Source organism: Salvelinus namaycush, chromosome 4, assembly GCF_016432855.1.
Source record: "Salvelinus namaycush isolate Seneca chromosome 4, SaNama_1.0, whole genome shotgun sequence".
NCBI lineage: Eukaryota > Metazoa > Chordata > Actinopteri > Salmoniformes > Salmonidae > Salvelinus > Salvelinus namaycush.
In genome coordinates this window covers 62,437,309-62,462,268 of record NC_052310.1, presented here as the reverse complement: position 1 = coordinate 62,462,268, position 24,960 = coordinate 62,437,309, and the positions used below count along the sequence as shown (strand labels likewise).

General features: G+C 42.0%; 1 protein-coding gene and 1 non-coding gene across 5 annotated transcripts in view; one reads left to right on the top strand and one right to left on the bottom strand.

Moving 5' to 3' along the window:
• The window catches only part of LOC120046700 (hsp70-Hsp90 organizing protein 1-like), a 48,720-nt gene that overhangs the window by 20,494 nt on the left and 3,266 nt on the right, over window positions 1-24,960 (top strand). Inside the window, exons 2-13 of one of the 4 annotated variants that reach the window (XM_038992124.1) lie at window positions 425-498; window positions 2,763-2,840; window positions 3,024-3,080; window positions 3,234-3,431; window positions 3,738-3,863; window positions 8,786-8,831; window positions 8,939-9,029; window positions 13,844-13,985; window positions 14,199-14,303; window positions 15,930-16,020; window positions 18,304-18,337; window positions 24,219-24,399. In XM_038992124.1, coding sequence (XP_038848052.1) covers window positions 425-498; window positions 2,763-2,840; window positions 3,024-3,080; window positions 3,234-3,431; window positions 3,738-3,863; window positions 8,786-8,831; window positions 8,939-9,029; window positions 13,844-13,985; window positions 14,199-14,303; window positions 15,930-16,020; window positions 18,304-18,337; window positions 24,219-24,399 — 1,223 coding nt within the window. Of the gene's footprint in view, window positions 1-424; window positions 499-2,756; window positions 2,841-2,963; window positions 3,081-3,233; window positions 3,432-3,737; window positions 3,864-8,785; window positions 8,832-8,938; window positions 9,030-13,843; window positions 13,986-14,198; window positions 14,304-15,929; window positions 16,021-18,303; window positions 18,338-24,218; window positions 24,400-24,960 lie in introns of those variants that run through there. The other 3 variants (XM_038992126.1, XM_038992123.1, XM_038992127.1) reach the window with 3 other exon arrangements.
• On the bottom strand, window positions 1,469-1,544 carry trnap-ugg. Its single transcript has one exon. It is a non-coding gene; the product is annotated as a tRNA-Pro (tRNA).

The window sequence follows — 24,960 nt, the reverse complement described above, 5'->3', positions numbered from 1 at the left end:
AAGGACATATTTCTAAAGCAGTCATATGTACACCTCTTGACTGCCATTTCACTTCTTTTGAATGCCCTCGTTTTGGTCTATTCTCCATCAGAATTCAGAGCTTGTTTGAAATGTAAAAATAGAAAAGATTGACTCTGGTTTGTTTAAGGCACTCTTCGACAGTAAAAAACAAGAACTGTTCTCCTTCTGCATAAGGAAGTGTTCAGTCATAAGACTTCTGTGTGTGACTGACTGACTTGAATCAGACCTCAGTGAAGCCGTGACCTCGTACAAACCTTTATCTGACTGACCTTTCACAGTTCAGTTGTTGAAGTTAGCCTGGTTTTAACCTAATCAATGTCTGGTCTAGAGGAATGGGTTATCTTTGAGCATGTAATGTACAAATAGAACCCTGATGTACTGTATGTTTTGCTTTTTTACCCAGAAACCTCCAATGCTCAGCGCCAGGAGGAGATGGAATGTGGAGCAGGGACCTCTGAGCCCACCAAAGTCACACAGGTAAGGTAATGATTTCACACTGTCCAGGGTAAAGACATGTTACACTGAAGGACAAGGGGCTGTATGTTTGACAGTAGTCGGTGCATTGTGGTCTTGAAGTTTTTGGCCAAAAGTATGTGGACAACCCTTCAAATCAGTGGATTCGGCTATTTCAGCTACAGCTGTTGCTGACAGGTGTATAAAATCGAGCACACCACTATGCAATCTCCATAGACAAGGGCAGTAGAATGGGCTTTCTGAAGAGCTCAGTGACTTTCAACGTGGCAACGTCATAGGATGCCACCTTTCCAACAAGTCTGTTCGTCAAATTTCTTCCCTGCTAGTTGCCCCGGTCAACTGTAAGTCGAATCAAATTATATTCGTCACATGCACCGAATACAACAGATGTAGACCTTACAGTAAAATGCTTACTTACAAGCCCTTACCAACAATGCAGTTAAGAAAAATATGTTTTAAGTAAAAAATAAAAGTAACAAATAAATAAAGAGCAGCAGTAAAATAACAATAGCGAGGCTACGCCAGGGGTGTTGGTACAGAGTCAATGTGTGGGGGCACCGGTTAGTCGAAGTAATTGAGGTAATATGTACATGTAGGTAGCGTTAAAGTGACTATGCCTAGATAATTAAGAGGATAGCAGCAGTGTAAAAAGAGGGAGGGAGGGGGGGGGGGGGGGGGGGGCAAAGCAAATAGTCTGGTTAGCCATTTGATTAGCTGTTCAGCAGTCTTGGGGGTAGAAGCTGTTGAAGCCTTTTGGACCTCAAATGAAATTTGATTGGTCACATACACATGGTTAGCAGATGTTAATGCGAGTGTAGCGAAATACTTGTGCTTCTAGTTCCGACAATGCAGTAATATCTAACAAGTAATCTAACAAATTCACAACAACATTTAAGTCATTTAGCAGACGCTCTTATCCAGAGCGACTTACAAGTACATACATTCATACTTTTTTTTTTTTTTTTTTTTGTACTGGCCCCCCGTGGGAATCGAACCCACAACCCTGGCGTTCCAAGCGCCATGCTCTACCAACTGAGCCACACGGGGCCCTACAACTACCTTATACACACAAATGTAAGGGATGAGTAAGAATATGTACATATAAATATATGGATGAGCGGAGGCCGTGCGGTATAGGCAAGATGCAGTAGATGATATAGAGCAGTATATGCATATGAGATGAGTAATGTAGGATATGTAAACATTATTAAAGTGGCGTTATTTAAGGTGACTAGTGATACCTTTTAAGTCCATTTATTAAAGTAGCCAGAGATTTGTGTCAGTATGTTGACAGCAGCCTCTCTGTTAGTGATGGCTGTTTAACAGTCTGATGGCCTTGAGATGGCTGTTTTTCAGTGTCTCGGTCCCAGCTTTGATGCACCTGTACTGACCTCGCCTTCTGGATGATAGCGGGGTGAACAGGCAGTGGCTCGGGTGGTTGTTGTCCTTGATGATCTTTTTGGCCTTCTTTTTGGCCAAGGTCCTTAGCTTAGTGATGCGCTTGGAGGACACTATGGTGTTGAACACTGAGCTGTAGTAAATGAACAGCATTCTCACATAGGTGTTCCTTTTTTCCCGGACGGATAAGGGCAATGGAGATGGTAATTTTTGGATCTGTTGGGGCGGTATGCGAGTGGGTTCAGGGTGTCTGGTGTGATGGTTTTGATGTGAGTCATTTCATGGCTACAGATGTGAGTGCTACGGGTTGAAATTAATTTAGACAGGTTACTTTGGCGTTCTTGGGCACATTGACTATGGTGGTCTGCTTGAAACATGCATGTATTAGACTTAGTCAGGTAGATATTGAATGTCAGTGAAGACCCTTCCCAGCTGGTCAGCTCATGCTCTGAGTATGCATCCTGGTAATTTGTCTGGCCTTGCGTCCTTGTAAATGTTAACCTGTTTAAAGGTCTTACAGTCATCCGGAATAGCTGGTGCTCTAATGCATGATTCAGTGCTTCTAGCTTGGAAGCAAACAGGAGGTATTTAGCTCGTCTGGTAGCTCGCGGCTGGTTTCCCCTCTGTAATCCGTAAAAGGTTGCAAGCCCTGCCACATCCGATGAGTGTCAGAGCTGGCGTATTAGGATTCAATTTTTTCCTGTCTTGACGCTTTGCCTGTTGGTTCGTCGGAAGGCATAGCGGTATTTCTTATAACCATCCGGATGTTGCCTTTAATCCATTGCTTCTGGATGGGATATGTACTGTACGGTCACTGTGGGTACAACATCATCGATGCACTTAATAATGAATGTGTGTGTAAGGAACAGGACATCAGTGGAGAGGACTGTATGACCGAGGAGGAGAAGGCCAAACACAGAGCGGCGCGACGCAGAGCCAAGAGGAAGGTGAGCAACACACTCGCACATTAATATATATATATATATATATACATACATACATACACACACCAAATCTTCCTGAGCCATAGTGTTTGGTTAAAAACTGTGAAGGACCTACTCTGTCCATAGTGAACCACATATTCAGCACCCAATCTGTGTATCCTGATGCTGTTACTATGTTCCTCTCAGCGTCGACGGGAACGCAAGAAGCTGGAGCAGGTGAAGAAGCCTGAGGGCACTGACCAGGTTAACTACAAACCAGTATTACATGTATTCTGAATTAATATAAATTATGCAATGCTTAACAGCCTCATTTACAATGATCAGAAAAAAAGTCTGTATAAAAAGGAATGGACATTTTGCATTTCAGCTAATTTATGATATGCTCTTTTTTTCCAGGATGTGGAGGACGATGGTAGATCTGAGGAGGAAGAGGATAAAGATGAGAGTGAGTCTGAGGTGGAGGTAGAAGAGGTAGTCAAAGAAGAGAAAGAGGATAAAGCAGCCATCCCTCACTCTAAGGAACCCTCTACCCCATCGCCAGCCCCCTCAGGAACTAAAGGACCCCAGAATACCGCTGCAAGAACATCTGAAGAGGTAGGGACAGATTGACTCGTTCATTTGGGCAAAGCAATGGCGTAGGTGCCTGGTCCTAGATCTATTTGTGTTGTGGCACCTTAATTGTGGAGGATGGGCTCATAGTAATGGCTTGAATAGAATGGTATCGAACACATGGATTCCATGTGTTTGATTACATTCCAATTACTCCATTCCATCCATTATTATGATCCGTCTTCCCCAGGCTAGCTTTTAGGGGAGCTGTGTGTACTTGAGGAGTCTTCATATACAAGCTGATTGGCACCTTAGTAAACCATTCTCTCTCCTTCTCCTTCTCTGCTGTAGGAACTGGAGTGGGATGTGAGCAGTGCGTTCTTTGCTAACGCTGCTAGCCACATCAGGCCAAAAGGCTGGACCAAACCTGCTGCCAAGTCCAAAGAGAATAAGGAGAATGAGGGCAGAACCAGAGAGGTAAGTGGACCCTGAGTTTTGGGATATCTACATTGCTGACTAGTTGTTATCGTTAGAGTGGTGATAGCCAGTATAGCTAGCTAACTAGAGATTTGCTGTGGTGGATGTTTTGTCAATAGCTGTCAGTCTGAGGTGTTGGGGCTAAAGATCGCTAGCTACTTTGGTAGCTTTAAGTTGCTATGGTAGGGGTGTTGTTTGCTAAGGATGACTGGCTAGTTACTTTCTGTGGTAGATGTGTTGATAGTGCAATGGCGCCGGAGAAGAAGGCTGACGTTTTACGTGTTTGTAACTTAGTTTTAAACTTATTTTGTACATAATGTTGCCGCTACCGTCTCTTATGACCGAAAATAACTTCTGGACATCAGGACTGCGATTACTCACCAAGGACTGGCAGAATCCTTTTTTTTCTTTAACGAGCCCAACGCGAGTGATATACTGCTTTCTCGGGAACAGGCCCAGATCCCTGTGATTTGCGTGAAGAGGAGGCGGAGAAAAGGGGGCCAAAGGGCGGGCTGCCTTCAGCGAATTCGTAGAAGATCGAATAAACCCACACTTCCTTCCATTCTGCTTGCAAACGTGTAGTCTGGAGAATAAAATCGATGACCTACGTGGAAGATTAAACTACCAACGGGACATACAAAACTGTAATATCTTATGCTTCATGGAGTCTCATGGAGTCGTGGCTGAACATACATACAGCTGGCTGGTTATACGCTGTACCGGCAGGATAGAACAGCGGCGTCTGGTAAGACGAGGTGCAGCGGACTAGGTATTTTTGTAAATAACAGCTGGTGCACGATATCTAACGAAGTCTGAAGCTATTACTCGCCCGAGGTAGAGTATCTCATGGTAGGTTGTAGACCACACTATCTACCAAGAGTTTATCTGCATTTTTCGTAGCTGTTTACATACCACCAAAGACAGAGGCTGGCACTAAGACTGCATTGAATAAGCTGTATTCCGCCATAGGCAAACAAGAAAACGCTCACCCGGTTGCGGCGCTCCTAGTAGCCGGGGACTTTTAAAGCAGGGAAACTTAAATCCGTTTTACCAAATTTCTGTCAGCATGTTAAATGTGCACCGAGGGAAAAAATCTGGACTACCTTTACTCCACCCACAGAGACCTATACAAAGCTCTCCCTTGCCACCCATTTGGCAAATCTGACCATAATTCTATACTCCCTGATTCCTGCATACAAGCAAAAATTAAAGCAAGAAACACCAGTGATGAGATCAATAAAAAAAGTGGTCAGACGAAGCAGATGCTAAGCTACAGAACTGTTTTGCTAGCACAGACTGGAACATGTTCTGGGATTCCTCCGATGGCATTGAGGAGTACACCACATCTGTCATTGGCTTCATCAATTAGTGCATCGATGACGTCGTCCCCACAGTGACCGTACGTACATACCCCAAACAGAAGCCATGGATTACAGGCAACATCCGCACTGAGCTAAAGGCTATAGCTGCCACTTTCAAGGAGCGGGACTCTAACCCGGAAGCTTATAAGAAATCCCGCTATGCCTTCCTGTTGAACCATCAAACAGGCAAAGTGTCAATACAGGACTAAGAACGAATCGTACTACACCGGCTCCGACGCTCGTCGGATGTGGCAGGGCTTGCAAACCATTCCAGACTACAAAGAGAAGCACAGCCGAGAGCTGCCCAGTGACACGAGCATACCAGACAAGCTAAACTACTTCTATGCTCGCTTCGAGGCAAATAACACTTAAACATGCATGAGAGCACCAGCTGTTCCGGAGGACTCTGATCACGCTCTCCGCAGCCTATGAGGCAGATCTTTAAACAAAACAACATTCTTGTAGTACACGGATTACCAGGACGTGTACTGCATGCGCTGACCAACTGGCAAGTGTCTTCACTGACATTTTCAACCTCTCCCTGTGAGTCTGTATTGCCAACATGTTTTAAGCAAACCACCATAGTGCCTGTGCCCAAGAACACTAAGGTAACCTGCCTAAATGACTACCGACAAGTAGCACTTACGTATGTAGCCATGAAGTACTTTGAAAGGCTGGTCATGGCTCACATCACCATTATCCAAGAAACCCTAGACCCACTCCAATTTGCGTAACAGATCCACAGATGATGCAATCTCTATTGCACTCCACACTGCCCTTTCCCACCTGGACAAAATGAACACCTATGTGGGAATGCTATTCATTGACTACAGCTGGGCATTCAACACCATAGTGCCCTCAAAGCTCATCAATTAGCTAAGGACCCTGGGACTAAACACCTCCCTCTGCAACTGGATCCTGGACTTCCTGACGGGCCACCCCCAGGTGGTAAGGGTAGGTAACAACACATCCGTAACGCTGATCCTCAATAGGGGCCCCTCAGGGGTGCGTGCTCAGCCCCCTCCTGTACTCCCTGTTCACTCATGACTGCACGGCCAGGCACGACTCCAACTCCATCATTAAGTTTGCCGATGACACAACAGTGTTAGGCCTGATCACCGACAACAACGAGACAGCCTATAGGGAGGAGGTCAGAGACCTGGCCGTGTGGTGCCAGGACAACAACCTCTCCCTCAACGTGATCAAGACAAAGGACATTGTGGACTACAGGAAATAGAGGACCGAGCACGCCCCCATTCTCATCGACGGGGCTGCAGTGGATCTGGTTTAGAGCTTCAAGTTTCTTGGGGTCCACATCACCAACAAACTAACATGGTCCAAGCACACCAAGACCGTTGTGAAGAGGGCACAACAAAACCTATCCTCAAAAGGTTCTACAGCTGCACCATTGAGAGCATCCTGACTGGTTGCATCACTGCCTGGTATGGCAACTGCTCGGCCTCTGACCACAAGGCATTACAGAGGGTAGTGCGAACGGCCCTGTAAAGCTTCCTGTCATCCAGGACCTCTATACAAGGCGGTGTCAGAGGAAGGCCCTAAGAATTGTCAGACTCCCTCGTCATAGACTGTTCTCTCTGCTACCGCATGGCAAGTGGTACCTGAGCGCCAAGTCTAGGTCCAGGAGGCTTCTAAACAGCTTCTACCCCCAAGCCATAAGACTCCTGAACATCTAATCAAATGGCTACCCATACTATTTGCATTCCCTCTCCACTGCCACTCTGTTGTCATCTATGCATAGTCACTTTAATTAAATCTACCTACATGTACATACTACCTCAACTAACCGGTGCCCCCGCACATTCACTCTGTACCGGCACCCCCCTGTATATATTGTTATTTTTTTTTACCGCTCCTCTTTATTACTTGTTACTTTTATCTCTTATTCTTATCCATATTTTTTTAAATTGCATTGTTGGTTAGGGGCTTGTAAGTAAGAATTTCACTGTAAGGTAACTGTAACCTGTTGTATTCAGCGCATGTGACTAATACATTTTTGATTTGAAATGGCATGGGTGACCGAGAAATAAATTGTTACAATTTATTGCCAAGTGGCAAACAATAATGCAGGCACTAGGGATTGGGGTGTGAGCATGCGGGTCTGGGCAGATGAGATGTTTGTAAGTTGTTGTTCATATGAATGTTTGTTTTTGGAGTGTAAAAAAAAAAGGGACATATTATAAATAAAAAGAAGATTCTGTTTTTATGCTTTTACATTTAACCCTACCGCAGCTATTTTAGATATAGTTTCATGTGATTTCAACTCTGCAAAATTGTTGACTAGTTTTAGTCACAATAGCCGGTGCACCCCCACCCCCCTCCCATTAAATTATTCATATTTACCTCTAGCTTCCATCGTTTACATTCAGTTAACCTTGTCCAACTCGGCCAACTATCCCCCTAGCAATATTGCTATTGTTGCACATTGTAACCAATGCCAGCCATAATTAACTATATGGCTATAAGCCTTGGCTACAGGTTAAAATGTTTACAGCTCTGAATTTCTTCCCATAACGATTGTCATGAGTAGAGGATAATCTGAGCTTTCCAACAATGCCAGAAGTATTAATGTACGCCTAATATTCAGCAAATAGCATTAGCTTTTCCAATATAAAAAGCAACCGCAACTCTCATTTGGACCGCGTGAGCTGCAACAAAGATGAATAAAAGCACACAGCAAAATAGAGCTTATGTGATCAGAGCAAAAATGGCGTATATGAAAGCAAAGATTATCAAACGCAATTATAGTTTCAAATTCTGGTAAGTTACAATTGTAAGTGTCATTGCTGCACATCAGTTCAAAAGAGAGAAGAGTGATTGAAGTGACGGCCTTGGAGCTGTGTGTGAGCAGACCCGGCTCTCCCACACAATCAGCCCGAGCAACTGAAATACATTATCCGCAAATAAGAGGACTGCATTAGTCTGCAAAGCCATGCATGCTAATGATGGAAAGGAGGCTCTTTTCAAATTGAATGTCCATTCTCGTCTCGTTACATTTTAGTCAACTAAAAGTCATTTCTAATCTTAATTTTTATGTCATAGTTATTGTTGACGAAATGAACACTGCCCTGCAGCCTGTTAGATTTCACCCCGCCAATGGGTGAATTGTACAATTTCATTTCAGCCACTCGGTTTACTTTAAACGACTAGTATGTCCTAGAAACGTTGTTACAGCGTGTAATGTAAGATTATTAATATTCTTATACAAAAACATTTTCTTAAGCAAAAGGCAAACCGTGTTACATTTAGCCTCGGTCTCCACTAGTGTTGATGGCTAGTTGTTGGCTGTGCAGGTTCAATGTCCTCCCTAAGGCGAGGTGAATTCTGGACATGGAAGGCATGATAAACAGTTCTTTGGAATGTTTGAGTTTTACCTCGTATAGTCTCTCTCACACACGAGCGCACACACACACACGGCTGCCTAAGTGTGCAGGCTAGAGCACTAGCCTGCACACTCGTTGAGTGACCGTGAGTCGGAAGTGATCAACTGAGTGATCAACAATTTGATCGATTTTATAAATTATTTCTCTGGTTTTGGTCTAGGTGAATGAAACAGATGCTGTGACTAAGAGAAGTGCCTTGTTGACAGGTGAGTGTCTATATGTCCATCCAGGTTACACTCGCACACACAACTTGCTGTGCAAACATGCCCAGATTTTGTTTGTATACTTGAGCCTCTGACTGTGTGTCCTGTAGAAAAAGGGATCAAGCTGGTCCAGGAGGGCCAGTATTCTCAGGCAGTCGGTATGTTTACAGAAGCCATCAGATACAACCCAAAGGATTACAGGTAATATCACACCATTACATGTTGTATAGCTACATTATATCACTCACTATTAGTGCTGAGCGATTTAACTGAAATGCCGGTCATTTTTTTGTTTTTTAAACAACTAATTAAATGAATTCCATTTTATTTTTCTGTGAGCTCAATGTGCACATTGCGCTGTGGTTTCTCTAGAGATAAATCCGATCGTGCCCAAGCTGTGCGACATAGTATGGTGTTGTAGCTTCCAACAGGCCAATGTTCTACATAGTTTAGTGCAGAAAACATGATAATTAACTACAATGACCATAATCCATTTTGCGGCTACTTGTCAGTTTCTTTTACGCCTGCTATGTAAGAGACCGAAGAATGCGTGATTAGAGCATAGTTGCTTCGAGCTATTGGCATTCAGCAGTCATAAAAGTATGCCTTATTTTAAGAACTACAAAAATAGTAATTTTGTCAGCCCGCTTCGGCAGCAGCTCAATAGAGATGAGTTGATGACTTTAAATGAAATAATAGTAGTCAAAAAAACACATTTGATATACACAACTGAAATATTTTATTAAAGTAATGTGAATAACTGATGGTTAATAAGTGATAAGCAGTCATGGGCAGCCACTACTATCATGGGACTTTTATTAATTGTTTTATTCTGTGTTACAGCATTCAACCCACAATGCATCGTGCATTTAAAAATATATATATATATAATTGAAAATCGTGATTATTTTTAAAAATGTAACCGATGACCTCAAATCACTCAGCACTACTCACTACCGCATGTCCTAGGGTTGCAAAGTTACCGGTAATTTACCAAAGTTACCAGGATCTCCTGTAATTTTGGTAATTAACATAGATTGCCATAAACCTGTTAACTTCGGTAATTTATTAAAATGTATCATATATATATCTCAGCAAAAAAAGAAACATCCTCTCACGGTCAACTACGTTTATGTTCAGAAAACTTAACATGTGTAAATATTTGTATGAACATAAGATTTAACAACTGAGACATAAACTGAACAAGTTCCACAGACATGTGACTAACAAATGGAATAATGTGTCCCTGAACAAAGGGGGGGTCAAAAGTAAGTCAGTATCTGGTGTGGCCACCAGCTGCATTAAGTACTGCAGTGCATCTCCTCATGGACTACACCAGATTTGACAGTTCTTGCTGTGAGATGTTACCCCACTCTTCTACCAAGGCACCTGCAAGTGCCTCGGTGTAACGCTCATTCCTTCGACGATAAACGTGAATCCGACCATCATCCCTGGTGAGACAAAACCCCGACTCGTCAGTGAAGAGCACTTTTTGCCAGTCCTGTCTGGTCCAGCGACGGTGGGTTTGTGCCCATTGGCGACGTTGTTGCCGGTGATGTCTGGTGAGGACCTGCCTTACAACAGACCTACAAGCCCTCAGTCCAGCCTCTCTCAGCCTATTGCGGACAGTCTGAGCACTGATGGAGGGATTGTGCGTTCCTGGTGTAACTCAGGCAGTTGTTGCCATCCTTTACCTGTCCTGCAGGTGTGATGTTCGGATGTACCGATCATGTGCAGGTTTTACACGTTGTCTGCCACTGCGAGAACGATCAGCTGTCCGTCCTGTCTCCCTGTAGCTCTATCTTAAGTGTCTCACAGTACGGACATTGCAATTGAATACCCTGGCCACAGCTGCAGTCCTCATGCCTCCTTGCAACATCCCTAAGGCATGTTCACGCAGATGAGCCGGGACCCTGGGCATCTTTCTTTTGGTGTTTTTCAGAGTCAGTAGAAATGCCTCTTTAGTGTCCTAAGTCTTCATAACTGTGACCTTAATTGCCTACCGTCTGTAAGCTGTTAGTGTCTTAATGACCATTCCACAGGTGCATGTTCATCACACTTGACTGTCCTACCAATCCTTGACTTCGGCGATGTAATTTACAAAATAACCTCCAACACTCTACTCAACAAATTGGATCTAGTCTATCACAGTGCCATCCATTTTGTCACCAAAGCCCCATATACTACCTACCACTGCGACCTGTATGCTCTCATTGGCTGATACTCTCGCTACATATTTGCCGCCAAACCTACTGGCTCCAGGTCATCTACAGTTCTACAGAATTTTGGCCTATTCCTCCTGACAGAGCTGGTGTAACTGAGTCAGGTTTGTAGCCCTCCTTGCTCGCACATGTTTTTTCAGTTCTGCCCACATATTTTCTATGGGATTGAGGTCAGGACTTTGTGATGGCCACTCCAAAAACTTGACTTTGTTGTCCTTAAGCCATTTTGCCACAACTTTGGAAGTATGCTTAACTTCTTATGGCTGCAGCCCGGCGTCGGTACACTTATGACAACAGCCACTTCAAGTGCAGGGCGCGAAATTCAAAAGATATTTTTTTTAAATATTTAACTTTCACACATTAACAAGTCCAATACAGCAAATGAAAGGTACACATCTTGTGAATCCAGCCAACATGTCCGATTTTTTAAATGTTTTACAGCGAAAACAGCACGTAAATTTGTTAGCTCACCACCAAATACAAAAAAGGACAGACATTTTTCACAGCACAGGTAGCATGCACAAAGCCAACCTAACTAACCAAGAACCAACCATGTGATGCCGTCTATTTTGTGAAGTGCACCAGTCCCTCCTGCAGGAAAGCACCCCCAGAACATGATGCTGCCGTCCCCGTGCTTCACGGTTGGGATAGTGTTCTTCGGCTTGCAAGCCTCCCCCTTTTTCCGCCAAACATAACGATGGTCATTATGGCCAAACAGTTCTATTTTTGTTTCATCAGACCAGGGGACATTTCTCCAAAAAGTACAATCTTTGTCCCCATGTCCAGTTGCAAACCGTAGTCTGGCTTTTTTATGGCGGTTTTGGAGCAGTGGCTTCTTCCTTGCTGAGCAGCTTTTCAGGTTATGTAGATATAGGACTCGTTTTACTGTGGATATAGATACTTTTGTACCTCTTTCCTCCAGCATCTTCACAATGTCCTTTGCTGTTGTTCTGGGATTGATTTGCACTTTTTGCACCAAAGTACGTTCATCTCTAGGAGACAGAACATGTCTCCTTCCTGACCGGTGTGACGGCTGCGTGGTCCCATGGTGTTTATACTTGTGCACTATTGTTTGTACAGATGAACGTGGTACCTTCAGGCGTTTGGAAATTGCTCCCAAGGATGAGGTCTACAATTTTTTTTCTGAGATCTTGGCTAATTTCTTTTGATTTTTCCATGATGTAAAGCAAAGAGGCACTGAGTTTGAAGGTAGGCCTTCAAATACATCCACAGGTATACCTCCAATTGACTCAAATGATGTCAATTAGCCTATCAGAAGCTTCTAAAGCCATGACATCGTTTTCTGGAATTTTCCAAGCTGTTTAAAGGCAAAGTCAACTTAGTGAATGTAAACTTCTGACCCACTGGAATTGTGATTAAGTGAAATAATCTGTCTGTAAACAACTGTTGGAAAAATGACGTGTCATATACAAAGTAGATGTCCTAACCGACTTGCCAAAACCTATAGTTTGTTAACAAGACATTTTGTGGAGTGGTTGACAAATTAGCTTTAATGACTCCAACCTAAGTGTATGTAAACTTCTGACTTCAACTGTATAAGTCTTTGCTAGGTAAAGCCCCGCCTTATCTCAGCTCACTGGTCACCATAGCAACACCCATCAGTAGCACGCGCTCCAGCAGGTATATTTCACTGGTCACCCCCAAAGCCAACACTTCCTTTGGCTGCCTTTCCTTCCAGTTCTCTGCTGCCAATGACTGGAACGAATTGCAAAAATTACTGACGTTGGAGACTTATATCCCTCCCTAACTTTAAGCATCAGCTGTCAGAGCAGCTTACCGATGGCTGAGTACAGTTACAGTGAATCTGTAAATGGTACACACAACTACCTCATCCCATATTGTTTTTATATTCTTGCTCTTTTGCACCCCAGTATCTCTACATGCACATCATCTGCACATCTATCGCTCCAGTGTTAATTACCTCCCTAATCTTCTACACTTGCACACACTGTACATAGATTTTTCTATTGCGTTATTGACTATGTTTTGTTTTTGTCGCACTGCTTTGCTTTATCTTGGCCAGGTCGCATTTGTAAATTAGAAATTGTTCTCAACTGGCCTACCTGGTGAAATAAAATGTTTATGGTTCAATGAACAAGCATGGGAAACAGTGTTTAAACCCTTTACAATGAAGATCTGTGAAGTTATTTGGATTTTTACAAATTATCTTTGAAAGACAGTGTCCTGTAAAAGGGATGTTTCTTTTTTTGCTGAGTGTGTGTGTATGTGTATATACACACGTGTGTGTGTGTGTATATATATTTGTGTCCATATTATGAGTTTAGTGGATAGACCATATGGTTCAAGCGATAATAGCCTAATTAATGGAAAAAAAGTGTCTGAACAGGGGCATTTTCAATTAACTCTGCAACGCATCACATGTGCCAAAACATTAACAACCAAGACCTATTCGACATAGTAAAACCAATAAAAGTTTGAAATACAAATATTAAGGGTATTTCATGCTGAAACCCTCATATTTAACACCAATGGTGTTCACTCATCTTATTTGGTTATTTTGTATATTTTACGTGGTAAGGTCACAGACGGCCAGAGAATCTGAACTACCCAAAAAGGCCACTAGATGTCAACTGATAAAATTTAAAGTTACCCAAATTTTGGTCGTTTACTGGTAAACTTTGAAAGTTTCAAGTAATATATTCTCCCTTTGCAACCTGACCTCTAACGCCAATATGCTTATTATATATCAATACATTGGCAGAAGTGTATATGACATTGTTATTTATCAATTTCTCCTCTGTCTATCTCCAGGTTCTTTGGGAACCGGTCGTATTGTTATAGCTGTTTGGAGCAGTACCCCCAGGCCCTGTCTGATGCTGAGCGGTCCATCCAGCTGGCAGTTGCCTGGCCTAAAGGACACTTCCGCAAGGGCAGCGCACTCATTGGCATGAAGGTGGGCCACAGACTACATCACTTTCATGTTCTGACCTGTCCTATTGTCATGTATTGTAATCTATTCTATAGGACGCATATTCTGCATTTACTGTTTTTTCATCAGTTCTATAATTTTTATGCCGGCCTTTTGTGTCTTTACCTCTAAACGTGTGCGTCCGTACGTGTGTCTGCGCGTGCATGCATGTGTGTGTGTGTGTGTGTGTGTGTGTAGAGGTACAGTGAGGCGGAGAAAGCCATGGAACAAGTGCTGAAGCTGGATGAAGACTGTGAGGAGGCCGTCATTGATCTCTTCAACTGCAAAGTCTTACAGCTTATGGTACACACGCTCGCTCACTCACACACTCTTGGTGAATCCCAAACCACCACCTTGCCCCTACCAACACTCTTGGAGGGCACTCTGTTGCTGACAAAACTCAGAGGGTGTCTTCCAGAGAGTGGTGAGGGGATCAATTAACCCATCAACTTCAGGACTCACTCGTGGCTTGAATGATACTATTCATGTTCCACTTTGAAATAAAACAAGCATGAAATTCTAATTAACAAATCACCCCTGTTGTTTTACAAGATGTTAACCTCAGTAGCAGTTAAAAACGCCTGCATTGGATTTTTATATCAATATCAAATAATTTCTTTAACAATTAAGTACTGTGATTGTTTTCTATCAAAATGGTTAAAAAAAAAAAGAAGCTTCTTAGCAAAGAGCAATTTCTCAAGCAAGAGTTCTGCTAGAACTATCTGGGAGTGGTCTGAGTGGGGAGGAGCAAACTGAAAACTAGCTGTTATTAGCAGAGAGGTTTGGAACTGTCTTAACTGATTCACCTCCTGGTGATAGCACCAGGCAGGGCAAAACTCTATCCCACCACTACACACTGAAATCTCAGGCGGTCTTTTCAAACAGCTCTTACACTCAAAGGACATCATAGTTTTCACATATTATTCCAACCTCATTGTGTGGAAATATACGTGAAACACAGGAACATCACATTTTGTACTGCACAGGGCCTTTAAACATTTAATTTGAGGCATTTAATCTGTTACATGTGTCAACTCTGGAAATCAGACGTAAACAAATGCATGGGAAATATATAATTAGGCACACCTCTCCATTCTTTTGTATCAAATTGTGTGTCAGGATAGCACTTCGCTCTGGAGCCTGCGGCCTTGCTGGCCTGGCCGAAGTGACTACCGGAGGGTCTAATTAGCCACTACACCCTTGATAATTTTCACTCCCTCAGCTTTGAACACTTGTGCATATGGCGGAGGTGCACGTGAACGCTTAAGTGGAGGGGCAAGGAGAAGGGAGTGATTTTGGATTCAGTCGCTCGCTCGCACGCGCACACACACAGCCTCTTCAACTTCAGAGTACTACATCAAATATTAATACACACACACAATTCAAGCCTGCGTACACACGTGCTGTCCATGGTCACACAATACGTATGTGAAATGGCAGCGTATGGTTATGTTCCAGATCTACTAAATTGGCTAATTTCCTCGTTTCCTTTCCTTCATGACAACCAGCTAAGGACAGGAAGACTGGAGTTTAGGTCAGGTTTTCAACTCTCCTCTGGGGCCCCCAGCTGTTCCATGTATTTTAACTACATCACATCTGATTCAACTTGTTAACTAATAATCAAGCCATTGAATAGGTGATCAGGTGAGTTAGTTCAGGGCTACAACAAAATTGTGTAACATCTAGGGGTGTTACACTGTTCATGCACTGTTTGTCCTTTTAGGGTGCATCTCAATAGTCTAAAGTGGTCTCCTACATCTGCACTGATCTGAAAACACAGGACAGGGGAAAGCATTGTGCTGCATTCATAAGTTTGCATTTAACTCTCAAAGCAGACAAGGAGAGGAAGCCATTAGACTGAAGGGACGATCCATAGTCTTGCCTCCTAACTTTCTCTCTCTCTCTCCCTCCTTTTCTCGCTCTTTCTAGGAGCTGGGTTTTGAGGAGATGCAGAGTGTGTTGCTGCTGGAGAGATTCACCACTGTACAGGCTGCACTGGCTTCACCTGAGGCTTCTAGGGGTGAGGACTAGGGCTGTGGCGGTCATGGCATTCTGTCAGATGGTTATTGTCATGCAAAAGATTGCTGGTCTCACGGTAATTGACATTAATTAGGATAAACACGATTAGCATTTCCAGGCCTCCACGCACACAAGCCGTTGATGCGTGCCTTTCGAACATCTACATTTAAATCAATTTAATATACACATCACAATAAATATTTATTTTAGGTAGGTCTAAAGAAGCATTATGATATAGGATTTTATAGTTAAAATAATATAATTGAACTTAGCTGAATGAAATAGAAAGGCACTTGCATTGGAATGTGAAAAATTGCCTATAATTTGAAACAGGTCCTATATGTTACAGTTATTGGTCAACTATAGTTGTAAATGATACAAACTTTAGACTGTCTTAGAAATCAAAACATATATGGGCTGCATGATGCAACTATAGGCTATTGATGTTTTGAGAGAAAAAAAGCTTGCTCTGTTCCTCGTCTCAGCCTGCACACAGTCTCTCATAAAGTGATCTTATTTTTGCTATTCTCAATTTATTCTTGTCTTTACTAATATTTAAAATTAGTTTTAATTTAGAATGGCCCATTATCAAATGGGCAGGGGATTAACAACGTCATCCATATGCACTCGAATAGCTGGTTCGTTTTTCAATCATGTCGGTTATTTCACTCCACGCCTTAACCACCGTTGGAGGAGCATGCTGTGCGACAGGTAATACTCCATCCAAACTCTGTATGCCATGGGCTCTCCGACCTTGTTCCTGCAGCTACCCAGTTCATTTGGGAAACCAAGGGAAATCTGTTCTGGACCATCCATAGTAACATGTTTTCACAAGAAAACATATATTTCATTAAACTGACAGCACTTTTCTCTGCGCCCTGGAGAGAAGAATGGAGAAAGAGGTGGAAAAGCAGTGGTGAGAGATTCTGTAGCTAAAAGGAATGTCAGCCTATTAATTATGAAAATACAAGCATCGCCTAGGCCCAGACTCATGGATAAAAAGTTGGCGCGTAGCATAAGGTCCATCCAGTATGCATAATAATACGGTCCACGCTCAAAGGCAATTACTAGAATTAGTTTAATTTTGAAGTATAGGCTAGACCAATTATGTACCAAAGACATCTTAAATCGCGTTTTTCTGACGTGCGTGAAATGCGGTAGGCTGTGTTATATAACAACACAATAGTTATTTAAAAAAAATTGTGGTTGGCTTCGGTAAGCTCTAGAGAGCATAAGCTCTAATATGCGTATGGGTGTTTTGAATGAATCATCACCTTAGAAAGCACTGTTCATTTTGTTGTTAGGCTTTGAAACAACATCCACAATGACCATATTTTCCACTCAGAAGTTCAACAACTGTTTGAAACTATCTTCAAATTGATCAATCACAGTGAGGTGAGTTTTAAAAGCACACACTGTTTTGATGAGTTTGTCATTTTCGATTCCATTTGCATTGATGTCAGAGCGGTTAGAGGGACAATAGAGCCCTGAGTACCAGGCCATTAGCCTGGTAGCCTGGGGCGGCAGGTAGCCTAGCGGTTAAGACCCAGTAACCGAAAGGTCGCTGGTTCGAATCCCCGAGCTGGCAAAGTGGAAAAATCTGCCGTTCTGCTCTTGAACAGTTAACACCCCTTATAAGATCTGGTCCCCGGGTGCCCGACGACATGGACGTCGATTAAGGCAGCCCCCCCACACCTCTGATACAGAGCTTTCCATGCAGAACTTTCCATTAGTGACCTGGCGGTTGTTAGCGAGTTGGGTATTACCAACGCATGTCCAGAGTGCAAAAGAGGAGATTACCATGACTCAACGGTTACGTGGAATTTTACTGCGGTCATGACTGCCGGTGTGGCAGTAATACGGTCACGGCAAAAGCCCTAGTTACGACGCGCTCACACACACATTTTAAATACTTTATTTGAATCCACAAATTACTTTACATTTTGAGAAGGATTCAAACATTTCAAAGAGCATGGCTATCTGTACACTTATGGATATAGATAGAACCTTCTATAGAGCTACACTGCATATGTACCTGACACGGAGCAGTACCTTGCCAGCTGCTTTGTCTTATTCAGGCACAAACACCACCCACCATCTAGGCTGTGCCAGTACATGCAATTTCTCATCTAAACCTAGAGGGCAGCAATGTCAGGAATTAGTCTTCAATGACTGGGAAGGAAAGCAACACATTTTCTGAGTTATTGCTCTGGAATGTGAAGGTTGCACATAAATGTTTTTTTTTTTTAATGTGATATAATTAATTTGTCTTCCCTCTCCTCAGTGGTGAGCCAGGACTCCTCATTGAGCCTGCCAGGGTAGGTGGATCTTAGCCAATCATGTTTACCCTAAAGGGGTCATGCCCCCTGATTTTTAAATATATATACATATACACTACCGTTCAAAATTTTGGGGTCACTTAGAAAATACCTTGTTTTCCATGAAAACATACCTGAAATGAGTTGCAAAATGAATAGGAAATATATTCAAGATGTTGACACGGTTATAAAAAATGATTTTTAATTGAAATAACAATTGTCCTAACTTTGCTTTTGTCAAATTATCTTCCATTTGCAGCAATTACAACCTTGCAGACCTTTGGCATTCTAGTTGTCAATTTGTTGAGGTAATCTGAAGCGATTTCACCCCATGCTTCCTGAAGCACCTCCCACGCTTCCTGAAGCACCTCCCACAAGTTGGATTGGCTTGATGGGCACTTCTTACGTACCATACGGTCAAGCTGCTTCCACCACTGCTCAATAGGGTTGAGATCCAGTGACTGCTGGCCACTCCATTATAGACAGAATACCAGCTGACTTCTACTTCCCTAAATAGTTATTGCATAGTTTGGAGCTGTGCTTTGGGTCATTGTCCTGTTGTAGGAGGAAATTGGCTCCAATTTTAAGCGCTGTACACAGGGTTTGGTATGGCGTTGCAAAATGGAGTGATAGCCTTCCTCCTTCAAGATCATTTTTACCCTGTACAAATCTCCCACTTTACCACCACCAAAGCATCCCCAGACCATCACGTTGCCTCCACCATGCTTGACGGAAGGCGTCAAGCGCTCCTCCAGCATCTTTTCATTTTTTCTGCGTCTCACGAATGTTCTTCTTTGTGATCCGAACACCTCGAACTTAGATTTGTCTGTCCATAACACTTTTTTTCCAATCTTCCTCTGTCCAGTGTCTGTGTTCTTTTGCCCATCTTAATTTTTTCTTTTTTATAGGCCAGTCTGAGATATGGCTTTTTCTTTGCAACTCTGCCTAGAAAGCCAGCATCCCGGACTCGCCTCTTCACTGTTGACGTTGAGACTGGTGTTTTGCGGGTACTATTTAATGAAGCTGCCAGTTGAGGACTTGTGAGGCATCTGTTTCTCAAACTAGACACTAATGTACTTGTCCTCTTGCTCAGTTGTGCACCAGGGCCTCCCACTCCTTTTTCTATTCTGGTTAGAACCAGTTTGCGCTGTTCTGTGAAGGGAGTAGTACACAGCGTTGTATGAGATCTTCAGTTTATTGGCAATTTCTTGCATGGAATAGCCTTAATTTCTCAGAACAAGAATAGACTGACGAGTTTCAGAAGAATGTTCTTTGTTTCTGGCCATTTTGAGCCTGTAATCGAACCCACAAATGCTGATGCTCCAGATACTCAACTAGTCTAAAGAAGGCCAGTTTTATTGCTTCTTTAATCAGAACAGTTTTCAGCTGTGCTAACATAATTGCAAAAGGGTTTTCTAATCAATTAGCCTTTTAAAATTATAAACTTGGATTAGCTAACACAACATGCCATTGGAACACAGGAGTGATGGTTGCTGATAATGGGCCTCTACGCCAATGTAGATATTCCATAAAAAATCTGCCGTTTCCAGCTACAATAGTCATGTCTGTATTTCTGTCTACACTGCATTTCTGTCTACACTGTATTTCTGATCAATTTGATGTTATTTTAATGGACAAAAAATTTGCTTTCCTTTCAAAAACAATGACATTTCTAAGTAACCCCAAACTTTTGAACGGTAATGTATATAGTACCAGTCAAAGGTTTGGACACCTACTCATTCCAGGGTTGTTAAAAAAAAAAAAAAAAAGTTAAATCTAAATATATTTTATGTTTGAGATTCTTCAATGTAGTCACCCTTTGCTTTGACAGCTTTGCACACTCTTGGTATTCTCTCAACCAGCTTCATGAGGTAGTCACCTGGAATGCATTTCAATTAACAGGTGTGCCTTGTTAAAAGTAAATTTGTGGAATTTATTTTCTCCTTAATGCGTTTGAGCCAATCAGTTGTGTTGTGACAAGGTAGGGTAATATACAGAAGATAGCCCTATTTGGTTAAAGACCTAATCCATATTATGGCAAGAACTGCTCAAATAAGTAAAGAGAAGTGACAGTCCAGCATTACTTTAAGACATGAAGCTCAGTCAATTCGGAAAATGTAAAAACTTTGAAAGTTTCTTCAAGTGCAGTCACAAAAACCACCAAGCGCTATGATGAAACTGGCTCTCATGAGGACGGCCACAGGAAAGGAAGACCCAGAGTTACCTCTGCTGCAGAGGATAAGTTCATTAGAGTTAACTGCACCTCAGATTGCAACCCAAATAAATGCTTCACAGAGTTTAAGTAACAGACACATCTCAACATCAACTGTTTAGAGGAGACGGTGTTAATCAGGCCTTCATGGATGAATTGCTGCAAAGAAACTACTACTAAAGGACACCAATAAGAAGAGACTTGCTTTGGCCAATAAACACAAGCAATGGACATTAGACTGGTGGAAATCTGTCCTTTTGGTCTGAATCCAAATTTGCGATTTTTGGTTCCAACCGCTGTGTCTGTGAGACTGTCGTGGAAATCTAGTACTGATAGATATTTGTTAATTTCTTCAAACAATCATCTTCATTCAATATTGATGAATTATTGCAATAATGAGGCTGGTCAACCCACCCCACCCTTGAGTGTTGGACTGAGTAACCTAACCTTTACACAAGAGTACTATATATAGCTGACACTAACAATGCTCAGTCATGGTTGGTTCACCCCCCCCCCCATGCAGACCAAGGAGCATCATAAGCCACTCTGGCTTCATCCTGTCGTTTTTTGCACGTGGGTTGTTGTCTTAACCCCACCCTGTCTTAGTTTCCCAGATTATCCCGACCAGGAAATTATCCCAATCTGGTGAGATTTGTCAAAACAAAACAGGACAAACACCTTCATTCGTCACTCAATACATTTCTATATATCACTCGGTGTGTAGACTTCAATCCAAAACCCTCAATAGACTGGTAATTCCCCCATTTTGACACGATTCACATAGTGACTGTGTAAAAACAATACTACAAATTCAAATTACTACCCTTAACTTCAACAACGTTTGTACCCATAACTTCAGAGTAAAAATAGACTAGAGACAGGTCTATCCTTCTTGTGGTCCTATTAGTTATATAACTTCTCCGTAATTATCAGTATTATAAATGACCTTTTTAAATCATCATACAATGTGTCTCGGCATTCCAGCGAGGGCGATTAAACCACACTAGAAAGGACAGAGGTCAGAGGTTATTCAAACTCTTCAAATAAGTGTCACTTTCTCTATTAGACCAATTATCTAAAAACATTTCATACATTTCGTATCCCAGGTTTACACTAAGTTTCTTCAGTAAATGTTTTTATCAAAAGAATTTGCGTGTTCAAGGTAAACTCAGAAAATAAAAACTTGTTCCCCTTTTAAGATACCTCGGCACTAACACGTGTAAACCCTACTAAAACCAAATGAAATAGAACACTCACAATAAATCAAACATAGCATTTAAAAAAAACACCAACAAATATTCATAATGTGTGGGTGGGCTCTTGAAACTATATGGTAAAAACAAACAAAAATGTTCAGGCCTTATTTAATGAACTCCTCTAACACCAGATCCAGATACCTTTATAAAACTGCTGAATTTCACTATACTAATATCATAATCAGCAACCCAAAGGTTTTTACTACATTCAAAACATGATGGTAATAAGTCCATTGTACTAATTAATTGCTAACTATTAATATCAAACAATTAGGTAAATATGTAATTTTTCTATCGCAAGACGCAAAGATTGGGCGAACGAATGATCTCCGCATATGTGGTTCCCACTGTTAAGCATGAAGGTGGTGGTGTCGGCTTTGCTGGTGACACTGTCAGTGATTTATTTAGAATTCAAGGCACATAACAAGCATGGCTACCACAGTATTCTGCAGCGATACGCCATCCCGTCTGGTTTGCGTTTAGTAGGACTATCATTTCTTTTTCAACAGGACAATGACCCAACACCTCCAGGCTGTAAGGGATATTTGACCAAGAAGGAGAGTGATGGAGTGCTGCATCAGATGACCTAGCCTCCACAATTACACGACCTCAACCCAATTGAGATGGTTTGGGATGAGTTGGACCGCAGAGTGAAGGAAAAGCAGCCAATAAGTGCTCAGCATATGTGGCAGCTCCTTCAAGACTGTTGGAAAAGCATTTCTCATGGAGCTGGTTGAGAGAATGCCAGGAGTGTGCAAAGCTGTCATAAAGGAAAAGGGTGGCTACTTTGAATAATATAAAATGTATTTTGATTCGTTAAACTTTTTTGGTTACTACATGATTCCATATGTGTTATTTCATATTTTTGATGTCTTCACTATTATTCTACAATGTAGAAAATAGTCAAAATAAAAACCCTTGAATGAGTTGGTGTGTCCAAAAGTGTGTGTGTACGTACAGTGGCAAGGAAGTATGTGAACCCTTTGGAAATACCTTGACTTCTGCATAAATTGGTCATAAAATTTGATCTGATCTTCATCTAGGTCACAACAATAGACAATCTGCTTAAACTAATAAAACACAAACAATTATACATGTTCATGTATTTATTGAGCACACCGTGTAAACATTCTCAGTTCAGGGTGGGGAAAGTATGTGAACCGCCCTCAAGGTCATACCAGAGCATCTCAATCGGATTGAGGAAAGACTCTGACTGGGCCACTTCAGAAGGCGTATTTCCTTCTGTTGAAGCCATTCTGTTGATTTACTTATGTTTTGGGTCATTGTCCTGTTGCATCACCCAACTTCTGTTGAGCTTCAATTGGCGAACAGATACACTAACATTCTCCTGCAAAATGTCTTGATAAACTTGGGAATTGATTTTTCCGTCAATGATAGCAAGCGGTCCAGGCCCTGAGGCAGCAAAGCAGCCCCAAACCATGATGCTCCCTCCACCATACTTTACAGTTGGGATGAAGTTTTTATGTTGGTGTTCTGTGCCTTTTTTTCTCCACATAGTGTTGTTTTCCTTACAAACAACTCCACTGTAGTTTCATCTGTCCACAGAATATTTTGCCCGTAGCACTGTGGAACAATCAGGTGCACTTTTGCAAACTTCAGACGTGCAGCAATGTTTCTTTTATTTGGACAGCAGGTGCTTCTTCCGTGGTGTCCTCCCATGAACACCATTAAGTGTTTTGGGTATTGTAGACAAGTCAACAGAGATGTTAGCACGTTCCAGAGATTTCTGACTAGGTTTCTTCTTAACTTCATTGAGCATTCTGCGCAGTGCGCAGAATGCTCAATGGAGTCATTGCAGAACGGCCACTCCTAGGGAGAGTAGCAACAGTGCTGAACTTTCTCAATTTTTATAGACAATTTGTCATACCGTGGACTGATGAACATCAAGGCTTTTAGAGATACTTTTGTAACACTTTCCAGCTTCATGCAAGTCAACAATTCTAAGATCTGAGGCATGGTTCACATCAGGCAATGCTTCCTGTGAATAGCAAACTCAAATTTTGTGATTTTTATGGGGCAAGGCAGCTCTAACCATCTCCAATCTCGTCTCATTGTTTGGACTCCAATTAGCTTTTGGAGTAGTCATTAGCCTAGGGGTTGATACTTTTTCCAACCTACACTGTGAATGTTGAAATAATGTATTCAATATAGACAAAAATACAATTTGTGTTATTAGTTTAAGCACACTGTCTATTGTTGTGACTTAGATGAAGATCAGATAAAATTTGACCAATTTATGCAGAAATCCAGGTAATTCCAAAGAAGGTTCTTGCCATTGTATATGGATGGATGGATTGGTGTGTGTGTGTATGCATACCTTTTGGATTTCTGTGTGTGTAACATGACGTAAGTGATGTCTTTTCCCTATTCGCTCTCACTTTCTTTCCTTCAGGTCCTTGTGTGCGTCTCTCTGGGTGGGGAACGTGACCACTGAGATTGCTGAGAAACACCTGTTGGACCTCTTTCAATCCTATGGGGAGATAGACAGCATACGAGTTATCCACGAGCGGTTCTGTGCATTTGTCAACTTCAAGAACGCCAACATGGCATCGCGGGCCATGGAGAAACTCAACGTGAGTGGCCTTCTGTGACAAGATACTGTGGCCTCTTTTCTGTTTTGTATATTGTAGTTCTTGTTTTAACTTTCTTGACATTTTATTTTATATTTCGGATTCTTACAAAAATGCACAATGAAGTATTTTCTATTGATCTTAAAACCTGTTACGGCTAGCGGAACGTTTCGACAACATCCGGTGAAATTGCAGAGCGCAAAATTCCCCAAATATTATTAGAAATATTTATTCATACATACACAAGTGCAATACACCAAATTAAAGCTTAACTTCTTGTTAATCTAGCCACCGTGTTAGATTTCAAAAAGGACAGCACCCCATCAAACATATGACAACCATATTTCAACCCGCCAGGCGCGATACAAAACTCAGAAATAACGATATAATTCATGCCTTACCTTTGAAGAGCTTCTTCTGTTGGCACTCCAATATGTCCCATAAACATCACAAATGGTCCTTTTGTTCGATTAATTCCGTCGTTATATCACCGGTTCCAGCTCGCCCAACATGACTACAAAATATCTAATAAGTTACCTGTGAACTTTGTCAAAACCATTTCAA